Genomic DNA, 12,500 nt, shown 5'->3' with positions numbered 1-12,500 from the left:
TCAGTTGGCGTCAGGCGACTCTGGGATATCGGGTTACATCTCCACAACCATTGGAGGCTCGGGAGTCCCGCCTTAACGCATATTTCACTGATTGGACTGTCTGTTAATTTGTGGCGGAACAGCACAGGACAGGCACGTTCACAGGAAAGAGTAAACAATGAACGACAGCAGTGAAGGATGTTCCTGACCACTAGCTACACTGCATTCGAAAAGTATTCAGACCCCTTGACTTTTTCCACATTTTGTTACGTTACAGCCTTATTCTAAAATGGAAAATGGATTATATAAAACATATTCCTCATCAATCTACACACAATACCCCATGATGACATCACAATACCCTATGATGACATCACAATACCCCATAAGGATGTCATTATGGGGTATTGTGATGTCATTATGGGGTATTGTGATGTCATTATGGGGTATTGTGATGTCATTATGGGGTATTGTATGTAGATTGATGAGGGGAAAAAAACTATTTAATCCATTTTAGAATAAGGCTGTAAGGTAACAAAATGTGGAAAAAGTCAAGGGGTCTGAATACTTTCCCGAATGCATTGTATATAAAAACTGATCACAGTAATAAGACAACTGAAATCTTCTAGCATGTCAAATGTAATGTTGATTATGAGCAACAAAGAAATCCATCAATAGGTTATTCCATCAATAGGTTATTCATAGCATATGAGATTTCAACATGACATCTACCATGTACTACTTTATCATACTACTTACTATAGCAATGCATATTAGTGCAAAAAGTGCATACAAATCATGGATAACTTTTATCTCCCTCACCAACTTCAAACATCTGCTATCTGAGCAGCTAACCGATCGCTGCAGCTGTACATAGTCCATCTGTAAATAGCCCACCCAATCTACCTACCTCATCCCCATACTGTTTTTATTTTATTTACTTTTCTGCTCTTTTGCACACCAGTATCTCTACTTGCACATCATCATCTGCTCATTTATCACTCCAGTGTTAATCTGCTAAATTGTAATTATTCACTCCTATGGCCTACTTATTGCCTTACCTCCTCATGCCTTTTGCACACAATGTATATATATATATTCCTACTATGTTATTGACATGTTTATTGTTTATTCCATGTGTAACTCTGTGTTGTCTGTTCACACTGCTATGCTTTATCTTGGCCAGGTCGCAGTTGTAAATGAGAACTTGTTCTCAACTAGCCTACCTGGTTAAATAAAGGTGTTCTCAACTAGCCTACCTGATTAAATAAAGGTGAGACAGAAATAAATAAAATATAAAAAAATATATATATTAAAAAATACCACCAACAACAAAAAAGCAGAAAATCTGAGCGTTCTATAAGGCATTAGTAGGTGTTGTTCATGGTCCTCTCATGAAGGTTTTATACACTTAACATTAACATTCAACAGGTTTTTAAACTTTCTTCCAAGATTTATCATTCAACTTGATTTTTAAACTTTATTCCTTTCCTTCAGAAATGTGGACAGACCACAGCTTTCGTGCTGGACAGAGTGCTGGACAGAGTGCTGGACAGAGTGCTGGATTGTTACAGCTGTTTATTGAAGTTGTTGGTTGTAGATGTTAGTTGAGTTAGAGTATATAACAGACCCAGACAAGGGGTCCTATAGGCAGATCATATTAACCATGAGTCCTATAAGTCAGAGTAGTAGGGGGTAAAGTACTATCACTGTCTACTGTCAAATGAGAATGTATTCTTAATTGAGAAGTTCTTAATTGAACAATCTGCTTCATACAGGACATCCTGTCATACTGCAGTCAACAGACCATATGAGTCATACTGCAGTCAACAGACCATATGAGTCATACTGCAGTCAACAGACCATATGAGTCATACTGTCAGTCAACAGAATGTATGAGTCATACTGCAGTCAACAGACCATATGAGTCATACTGCAGTTCTGCAGTCAACAGACCATATGAGTCATACTGCAGTCAACAGACCATATGAGTCATACTGCAGTCAACAGACCATATGAGTCATACTGCAGTCAACAGACCATACTGAGTCAACAGACCATATGAGTCATACTGCAGTCAACAGACCATATGAGTCATACTGCAGTCAACAGACCATATGAGTCATACTGCAGTCAACAGACCATATGAGTCAGTCAACAGACCATATGAGTCATACTGCAGTCAACAGACCATATGAGTCATACAGACCAGTCATACAGACCATATGAGTCATACTGCAGTCAACAGACCATATGAGTCATACTGCAGTCAACAGACCATATGAGTCATACTGCAGTCAACAGACCATATGAGTCATACTGTAGTCAACAGACCATATGAGTCATACTGTAGTCAACAGACCATATGAGTCATACTGCAGTCAACAGTCATACTGCAGTCAACAGACCATATGAGTCATACTGTAGTCAACAGACCATCATACTGCAGTCAACAGACCATATGAGTCATACTGCAGTCAACAGACCATATGAGTCATACTGTAGTCAACAGACCATATGAGTCATACTGTAGTCAACAGACCATATGAACCATACTGTAGTCAACAGACCATATGAGTCATACTGTAGTCAACAGACCATATGAACCATACTGTAGTCAACAGACCATATGAACCATACTGTAGTCAACAGACCATATGAAGCCATACTGAACCAGTCAACAGACCATATGAACCATACTGTAGTCATATGAACCATACTGTAGTCAACAGACCATATGAGCCATACTGCAGTCAACAGACCATATGAACCATACTGCAGTAAACAGACCATATGAACCATACTAAACAGACCATAGAACCATACTGTAGTCAACAGACCATATGAACCATACTGTAGTCAACAGACCATATGAACCATACTGTAGTCAACAGACCATATGAGTCATACTGTAGTCAACAGACCATATGAACCATACTGCAGTAAACAGACCATATGAACCATACTGTAGTCAACAGACCATATGAACCATACTGTAGTCAACAGACCATATGAGTCATACTGTAGTATAAATCAAATCAAATTTTATTTGTCACATACACATGGTTAGCAGATGTTAATGCGAGTGTAGCGAAATGCTTGTGCTTCTAGTTCCGACAATGCAGTAATAACCAACAAGTAATCTAACTAACAATTCCAAAAAACTACTGTCAGACTTACACAGTGTAAGGGGATAAAGAATATGTACATAAGGATATATGAATGAGTGATGGTACAGAGCAGCATAGGCAAGATGCAGTAGATGGTATCGAGTACAGTATATACATATGAGATGAGTATGTAAACAAAGTGGCATAGTTAAAGTGGCTAGTGATACATGTATTACATAAGGATGCAGTCGATGATATAGAGTACAGTATATACGTATGCATATGAGATGAATAATGTAGGGTAAGTAACATTATATAAGGTAGCATTGTTTAAAGTGGCTAGTGATATATTTACATCATTTCCCATCAATTCCCATTATTAAAGTGGCTGGAGTTGAGTCAGTGTCATTGACAGTGTGTTGGCAGCAGCCACTCAATGTTAGTGGTGGCTGTTTAACAGTCTGATGGCCTTGAGATAAAAGCTGTTTTTCAGTCTCTCGGTCCCAGCTTTGATGCACCTGTACTGACCTCGCCTTCTGGATGACAGCGGGGTGAACAGGCAGTGGCTCGGGTGGTTGATGTCCTTGATGATCTTTATGGCCTTCCTGTAGCATCGGGTGGTGTAGGTGTCCTGGGGGGCAGGTAGTTTGCCCCCGGTGATGCGTTGTGCAGACCTCACTACCCTCTGGAGAGCCTTACGGTTGAGGGCGGTGCAGTTGCCATACCAGGCGGTGATACAGCCCGCCAGGATGCTCTCGATTGTGCATCTGTAGAAGTTTGTGAGTGCTTTTGGTGACAAGCCGAATTTCTTCAGCCTCCTGAGGTTGAAGAGGCGCTGCTGCGCCTTCTTCACGATGCTGTCTGTGTGAGTGGACCAATTCAGTTTGTCTGTGATGTGTATGCCGAGGAACTTAAAACTTGCTACCCTCTCCACTACTGTTCCATCGATGTGGATAGGGGGGTGTTCCCTCTGCTGTTTCCTGAAGTCCACAATCATCTCCTTAGTTTTGTTGACATTGAGTGTGAGGTTATTTTCCTGACACCACACTCCGAGGGCCCTCACCTCCTCCCTGTAGGCCGTCTCGTCGTTGTTGGTAATCAAGCCTACCACTGTTGTGTCGTCCGCAAACTTGATGATTGAGTTGGAGGCGTGCGTGGCCACGCAGTCGTGGGTGAACAGGGAGTACAGGAGAGGGCTCAGAACGCACCCTTGTGGGGCCCCAGTGTTGAGGATTAGCGGGGAGGAGATGTTGTTGCCTACCCTCACCACCTGGGGGCGGCCCGTCAGGAAGTCCAGTACCCAGTTGCACAGGGCGGGGTCGAGACCCAGGGTCTCGAGCTTGATGACGAGCTTGGAGGGTACTATGGTGTTGAATGCCGAGCTGTAGTCGATGAACAGCATTCTCACATAGGTATTCCTCTTGTCCAGATGGGTTAGGGCAGTGTGCAGTGTGGTTGAGATTGCATCGTCTGTGGACCTATTTGGGTGGTAAGCAAATTGGAGGTGGTCTAGGGTGACGGGTAAGGTGGAGGTGATATGGTCCTTGACTAGTCTCTCAAAGCACTTCATGATGACAGAGATGCGTGCTACAGGGTGGTAGTCGTTTAGCTCAGTTACCTTAGCTTTCTTGGGAACAGGAACAATGGTGGCCCTCTTGAAGCATGTGGGAACAGCAGACTGGTATAGGGATTGATTGAATATGTCCGTAAACACACCGGCCAGCTGGTCTGCGCATGCTCTGAGGGCGCGGCTGGGGATGCCGTCTGGGCCTGCAGCCTTGCGAGGGTTAACACGTTTAAATGTCTTACTCACCTCGGCTGCAGTGAAGGAGAGACCGCATGTTTTCGTTGCAGGCCGTGTCAGTGGCACTGTATTGTCCTCAAAGCGGGCAAAAAAGTTATTTAGTCTGCCCGGGAGCAAGACATCCTGGTCCGTGACTGGGCTGGATTTCTTCCTGTAGTCCGTGATTGACTGTAGACCCTGCCACATGCCTCTTGTGTCTGAGCCGTTGAATTGAGATACAGACCATATGAGTCATACTGTAGTAAACAGACCATATGAACCATACTGTAGTAAACAGACCATATGAGTCATACTGTAGTAAACAGACCATATGAGTCATACTGTAGTAAACAGACCATATGAGTCATACTGTAGTAAACAGACCATATGAGTCATACTGTAGCAAACAGACCATATGAGCCATACTGTAGTAAACAGACCACATGAGTCATACTGTAGTAAACAGTAGTAAACTGATGTTGTGTTGCATCTGAACATTGAGGTCCATAGTTGTTTGTTTGTTTTTGCCTCATGAAAGTGTGTTGAACTTGAGAACAGTGTTAAACAGACTCTAAATTAAACTTGACTTAAGTTCTGAGTGGTCCAGTCTTTTACTAAACTGTCCAGACCTGGGGTTAAGTTCTGAGTGGTCCAGTCCCTTACTAAACTGTCCAGACCTGGGGTTAAGTTCTGAGTGGTCCAGTCCCTTACTAAACTGTCCAGACCTGGGGTTAAGTTCTGAGTGGTCCAGTCCCTTACTAAACTGTCCAGACCTGGGGTTAAGTTCTGAGTGGTCCAGTCAGTCCTTTAATAAAGCTGTCCAGACCTGGGTTGTGTCCCAAATGTTACCCTATGGGCCCTGGTCAAAAGTAGTGCACTACATAGGTACTAGGGTGCCATTGCTAGCTGTATTGAATGGTTCTTTGTGTTTGCTACGCTACGCTGTGTTAGCATCACATTAAGAGGCAGGGAGGGAATGGCTCTACTAATGACTGTATTGAATGGTTCTTTGTATATGCTACGTTACGCTACGCTGTGTTAGCATTAGATTAAGAGGCAGGGAGGGAATGGCTCTACTAATGACTGCATTGAATGGTTCTTTGTATATGCTACGTTACGCTACGCTGTGTTAGCATCACATTAAGAGGCAGGGAGGGAATGGCTCTACTAATGACTGTATTGAATGGTTCTTTGTATATGCTACGTTACGCTACGCTGTGTTAGCATTAGATTAAGAGGCAGGAGGGAATGGCTCTACTAATGACTGTATTGAATGGTTCTTTGTATATGCTACGCTATGCTGTGTTAGCATCACATTAAGAGGCAGGGAGGGAATGGTTCTTTGTATATGCTACGCTGTGCTAGCATTAGATTAAGAGGCAGGGAGGGAATGGCTCTACTAATGACTGTATTGAATGGTTCTTTGTATATGCTACGCTACGCTACGCTGTGCTAGCATCACATTAAGAGGCAGGGAGGGAGGGAATGGTTATTTGTATATGCTACACTACGCTGTGTTAGTATTACATTAAGAGGCAGGGAGGGAATGGCTCTTTGTATATGCTACGTTACGCTACGCTGTGCTAGCATCACATTAAGAGGCAGGGAGGGAATGGCTCTACTAATGACTGCTCACTCGGATGAGTTCAAATCCAGGAGCAACGGACTCTACCATTTACACAACTCCCCTTGGGGTTTTATACTGTTTACATCCATTAGCAATGGACTTTACCATTTACACAACTCCCCTTGGGGTTTTATACTGTTTACATCCATTAGCAATGGAGTTGGCGTTTCATTCAGGTAGCCTAGTGGTTAGAGCATTGGGCCAGTAACTGAAAGGTTGCTAGATTGAATCCCCGAGCTGACAAGGTAAACATCTGTAATTCTGCCCCTGAACAAGGCAGTTAACCCACTATTCCTAGGCTGTCATTGAAAATAAGAATTTGGTCTTAACTGACTTACCAAGTTAAATAAAGGTAAAATAAAAAACAAATAATCAAGAAGCAATGGACCATTTACACAGACTGTTTAATACTGTTTACATCCAGTAATAATGGAATCTACCATTCACACAGACTCCCCTTGGGGTTTACATCCAGTAATAATGGAATCTACCATTCACACAGACTCCCCTTGGTGTTTAATACTGTTTACAACCAGTAGTAATGGACTCTACCATTTACACAGACTCCCCTTGGGGTTTTATACTGTTTACATCCAGTAGTAATGGACTCTACCATTCACACAGACTCCCCTTGGGGTTTTATACTGTTTACATCCAGTAGTAATGGACTCTACCATTTACACAGACTCCCCTTGGGTTTTATACTGTTTACATCCAGTAATAATGGACTCTACCATTCACACAGACTCCCCTTGGTGTTTAATACTGTTTACATCCAGTAAATGGACTCTACCATTCACACAGACTCCCCTTGGGTTTAATACTGTTTACAACCAGTAGTAATGGACTCTACCATTTACACAGACTCCCCTTGGGGTTTTATACTGTTTACATCCAGTAGTAATGGACTCTACCATTCACACAGACTCCCTTGGGTTTAATACTGTTTACATCCAGTAGTAATGGACTCTACCATTCACACAGACTCCCCTTGGTGTTTACATTCAGTAGTAATGGACTCTACCATTCACACAGACTCCCCTTGGTGTTTACATCCAGTAGTAATGGACTCTACCATTCACACAGACTCCCCTTGGGGTTTTATACTGTTTACATCCAGTAGTAATGGACTCTACCATTCACACAGACTCCCCTTGGTGTTTACATCCAGTTGTAATGGACTCTACCATTCACACAGACTCCCCTTGGTGTTTACATACTGTTTACATCCAGGTAATGGACTCTACCATTCACACAGACTCCCCTTGGTGTTTACATCCAGTTGTAATGGACTCTACCATTCACACAGACTCCCCTTGGTGTTTACATCCAGTAGTAATGGACTCTACCATTCACACAGACTCCCCTTGGTGTTTACATTCAGTAGTAATGGACTATCCCATTCACACAGACTCTAGTGTTTACATCCATGAGTAATGGACTCTACCATTCACAGACTCCCCTTGGTGTTTACATCCAGTTGTAATGGACTCTACCATTCACACAGACTCCCCTTGTGTTTACAACCAGTGGTAATGGACTCTACCATTCACACAGACTCCCCTTGGTGTTTACATTCAGTAGATCCTGGACTCTACCATTCACATGACTCCCCTTGGTGTTTATCATCCAACATGATCCTGGACTGTCTACCATTCTGACTACCCTTGGGTTTGTAAACATGATCCTGGACGTCTATCTGGCTCCTCTGGTTAAACATGATCCTGGACTCTGTCTATTTGACTCCTTGGTTAAACATGATCCTGGACTGTCTATCTGACTCCTTGGTTAAACATGATCCTGTACTGTCTATCTGACTCCTTGGTTAAACATGATCCTGACTGTCTATCTGACTCCTTGGTTAAACATGATCCTGGACTGTCTATCTGGCTCCTTGGTTAAACATGATCCTGGACTATCTATCTGGCTCCTTGGTTAAACATGATCCTGGACTGTCTATCTGGCTCCTTGGTTAAACATGATCCTGGACTATCTATCTGGCTCCTTGGTTAAACATGATCCTGGACTGTCTATCTGACTCCTTGGTTAAACATGATCCTGGACTATCTATCTGGCTCCTTGGTTAAACATGATCCTGGACTGTCTATCTGGCTCCTTGGTTAAACATGATCCTGGACTCTATCTATCTGGCTCCTTGGTTAAACATGATCCTGGACTGTCTATCTGGCTTTTTAATGTTTAATAGTTATTCACGCTTTGCAAAATAACCCCCTTTTTTTTTTAAATGTCCCGGTCATTAATACATCTCAACCGCTCCATATTACCGTAATGTTTTCCATAATAACATCTAACTGACTTTGTAATTCGTCTTATTGATACTTATTCATACTTGAGCCAATAAGGAAGCAGCCAGGGGGTTGATGTCCAGGAGTGGCAGGGAGACAGCATAACATACAGTACAGACATGTATGGGGGCTGGGTTACAACCCAAATGGCACCTTTATCCTATCATAGTGCACTACTGTTAACCAGCTTCCATAGGGCTCTATATAGGGACTGTTGACCAGCTTCCATAGGGCTCTATATAGGGACTGCTAACCAGGTTCCATAGGGCTCTATATAAGGACTGTTAACCAGGTTCCATAGGGCTCTATATAGGGACTGTTGACCAGCTTCCATAGGGCTCTATATAGGGACTGTTAACCAGGTTCCATAGGGCTCTATATAAGGACTGTTAACCAGGTTCCATAGGGCTCTATATAGGGACTGTTGACCAGCTTCCATAGGGCTCTATATAGGGACTGTTAACCAGGTTCTATAGGGCTCTATATAGGGACTGTTGACCAGCTTCCATAGGGCTCTATATAGGGACTGCTAACCAGGTTCCATAGGGCTCTATAGGGACTGTTAACCAGGTTCCATAGGATCCTATATAGGGACTGTTGACCAGCTCCATAGGGCTCGCAACTGGTGCGACCTGGAAAAACAATCTTCAAAGGCCGTCAAAGCCCTTAAGAGACAAGGGCTTAAGCCAAGTAAAGCAAGCCATATGGATCTGGTCAACAGTAGTGCACTAGATAGGGAATAGGGTTCCATATGGATCTGGTCAACAGTAGTGCACTAGATAGGGAATAGGGTTCCATATGGATCTGGTCAACAGTAGTGCACTAGATAGGGAATAGGGTACCGTTTCGGTCGACCCCTGGATAGAGACAGATAGAGGTCAGAGGTCACAGGAGTGTCCCATCCTGTCTTCCTTACCTGGAAATCTGTGACCAGGTCGCGTCCCAGGGTGCTGATGGGAGAATCCCGGGACATGGAGGTGACCCCTGACAGGAAGCTGCTAGACTCTGTAAGGTTGGGCATGGGCGACAGGTCATCCCCACTATCCCGGTCCCCTACCCTCTCCCTTAGCCCGTCTCCCAGGTGATCCACCTTCTCCATGAAGATATGGAGCTCTGTCCTGAAGGCCTTCATTCGGGTGTTGATAGTGTCCAGGACCTGGGAGTCTTGTAGGGACTCGGGGAGTGTGGTGGTGTTCCCCCTGTCCTCTCCGCTTCCCTCCCCCCTGTGTCCTCTGAACCCCTCTATGCAGAGACTGTCCCCTCCTGTTACTATAATCTTTCCTCGTAGATCAGACTGTCCGTGTCAGTAATGAGGCGGTCTACGGTCTTCCCAAGACGCTCTGCTTCTCGTTTGACGTTCATGAACGTCTCACGGTCTTCTCGTCTGAGGTTGGCTAGTTCCGTGGTGCTGAGCCCGCTGATCTCGTCTGAGGGCTTGTGACTTCCGAAACCAGAGGTCGTGGTGGTCTTCTCAAACAGGTCCTCCGAGTCGCTCTCGCCGCCGACAGGCCCCTCCCTCTTGGGGTGTAGAAGGAGGAGCCTCCCAGTTTCTTCCTCCTCTGCGGCGTCTCGGCGGCCGGTGTCGCTGTCTGCATCGCTGTCCCGTGGGGAGCCGGTGCGGAGGCCCAGGTGTTGGGCCAGGTCACAGCGCTGAACGTTGGACATCAGAACTCTGTTCTCATACTGCAGCTTCATCACCTGGATGGGTAAGGAGACAAGACCACAATGTGTTAACTTCAGAGAGAAGACACGTTATCAGAGAGAAGACAACATTATGTTAGCTTCAGAGAGAAGACACCATTATGTTAGCTTCAGAGAGAAGACACCATTATGTTAGCTTCAGAGAGAAGACACCATTATGTTAGCTTCAGAGAGAAGACACCATTATGTTAGCTTCAGAGAGAAGACACCATTATGTTAGCTTCAGAGAGAAGACACCATTATGTTAGCTTCAGAGAGAAGACACCATTATGTTAGCTTCAGAGAGAAGACACCATTATGTTAGCTTCAGAGAGAAGACACCATTATGTTAGCTTCAGAGAGAAGACATTATGTTAGCCATTATGTTAGCTTCAGAGAGAAGACACCATTATGTTAGCTTCAGAGAGAAGACATTATGTTAGCTTCAGAGAGAAGACACCATTATGTTAGCTTCAGAGAGACACCATTAGTTAGCTTCAGAGAGAAGACAACATTATGTTAGCTTCAGAGAGAAGACACCATTATGTTAGCTTCAGAGAGAAGACACACCATTATGTTAGCTTCATTATGAGCTTCAGAAGACACACCATTATGTTAGCTTCAGAGAGAAGACACCATTATGTTAGCTTCAGAGAGAAGACAGCTTCAGAGAGAAGACACCATTATGTTAGCTTCAGAGAGAAGACAACATTATGCTAGCTTCAGGAACATCTTAAGACAAAACGTCTGTTACAAAGATAACAACCGTTAGATACAATGCACAGAGCATTATGTTGTTACATTATCTAGTGAGTCATACACCGAGCATTATGTTAGCTTGAGGACAACATTACTAGCTTCAGAGAGAACATCTTAAGACATTAATTCAGAGAGAAGACACCATTATTTACAAAGATCATACACAGAGCATTGTTACTCTGGGTACTGTACTGTAGTACATCATACACATAGCATTGTGGGTACTGTAGTACATCATACACATTGTGGGTAGCATTGTGGGTACTGTAGTACATCATACACATAGCATTGTGGGTACTGTAGTACATCAGTACATCATACACATATAGCATTGTGGGTACTGTAGTACATCATACACATAGCATTGTGGGTACTGTAGTACATCATACACATAGCATTGTGGGTACTGTAGTACATCATACAACACACCTTCCCGCTGAGCTCGTTGATCTGCATCCTGGCTGCCTTCAGCTCCTCCATCATCACAACACCGCCACCGTTACCCCCATTACCGGTCTTCATCAGCATCACTCCGACATCGACATCCTCGTCTCTCGGGCCGAACTTGAAGCGGTTCAGTTCGGAGGTCAGCTGTTTGTTGTGGTCCTCGATCTCCGAGATGGACCGCCGGAGAAGTTCTGCCTCTTCCTCTACAAACTGTAGGTGGCGCCGCAGCTCCCCGGCTGACTCCAGAGCGTCTCCGCCGATACGGGGAGGAGGGCATGCTGCTGAAGGGCTCCTGGTCGGCCCTGGTCTATAAACAGTCCCTCTCGATACTGGCAGCGGATGTCCTGGTCTATAATAGTTCTCAGCCCGCAGGCCTCGGTTCTCCACCTGATAATAATGATCACAATGTCATGTCTATTTTATTTAGGATAAATTATTTTCTTTCCTATACGAAGATATAAAAAATTAGTGAGGGCCCTGGTCAAATGCTATTTACTATGTAGTTCACTGTCTTTAATAGGGCCCTGGTCAGTGGATGGGCCCTGGTCTATATAGTAGTGGATAGGGCCCTGGTCTATAGTAGTGGATGTGGTCTATAGTAGTGGATAGGGCCCTGGTCTATAGTAGTGATAGGGCCCTGGTCTATAGTAGTGGATAGGGCCCTGGTCTATAGTAGTGGATAGGGCCCTGGTCTATATAGCATAGGGCCCTGGTGGATAGGGCCCTGGTCTATAGTAGTGCATAGGGCCTGGTCTATAGGGCCCTGGTCTATAGTAGTGCATAGGGCCCTGGTCTATAGTAGTAGTGGA

At 44.2% G+C, this 12,500-nt stretch overlaps 1 protein-coding gene across 1 annotated transcript in view; it reads right to left on the bottom strand.

Moving 5' to 3' along the window:
* Positions 1–12,500, bottom strand: part of LOC112239385 (microtubule cross-linking factor 1-like) — a 96,852-nt gene that overhangs the window by 42,741 nt on the left and 41,611 nt on the right. Inside the window, 3 exon segments of the mRNA XM_042329611.1 lie at positions 9,722–10,075; positions 10,078–10,503; positions 11,674–12,078. Of these exon segments, the coding sequence (XP_042185545.1) occupies positions 9,722–10,075; positions 10,078–10,503; positions 11,674–12,078 (1,185 nt within the window).

The sequence above is a fragment of the Oncorhynchus tshawytscha genome, linkage group LG10 (assembly GCF_018296145.1).
Source record: "Oncorhynchus tshawytscha isolate Ot180627B linkage group LG10, Otsh_v2.0, whole genome shotgun sequence".
In the NCBI taxonomy this organism is placed as follows: domain Eukaryota; kingdom Metazoa; phylum Chordata; class Actinopteri; order Salmoniformes; family Salmonidae; genus Oncorhynchus; species Oncorhynchus tshawytscha.
Note: the sequence above shows the minus strand (reverse complement) of the source record. Positions and strands in the feature narration are given on the sequence as shown.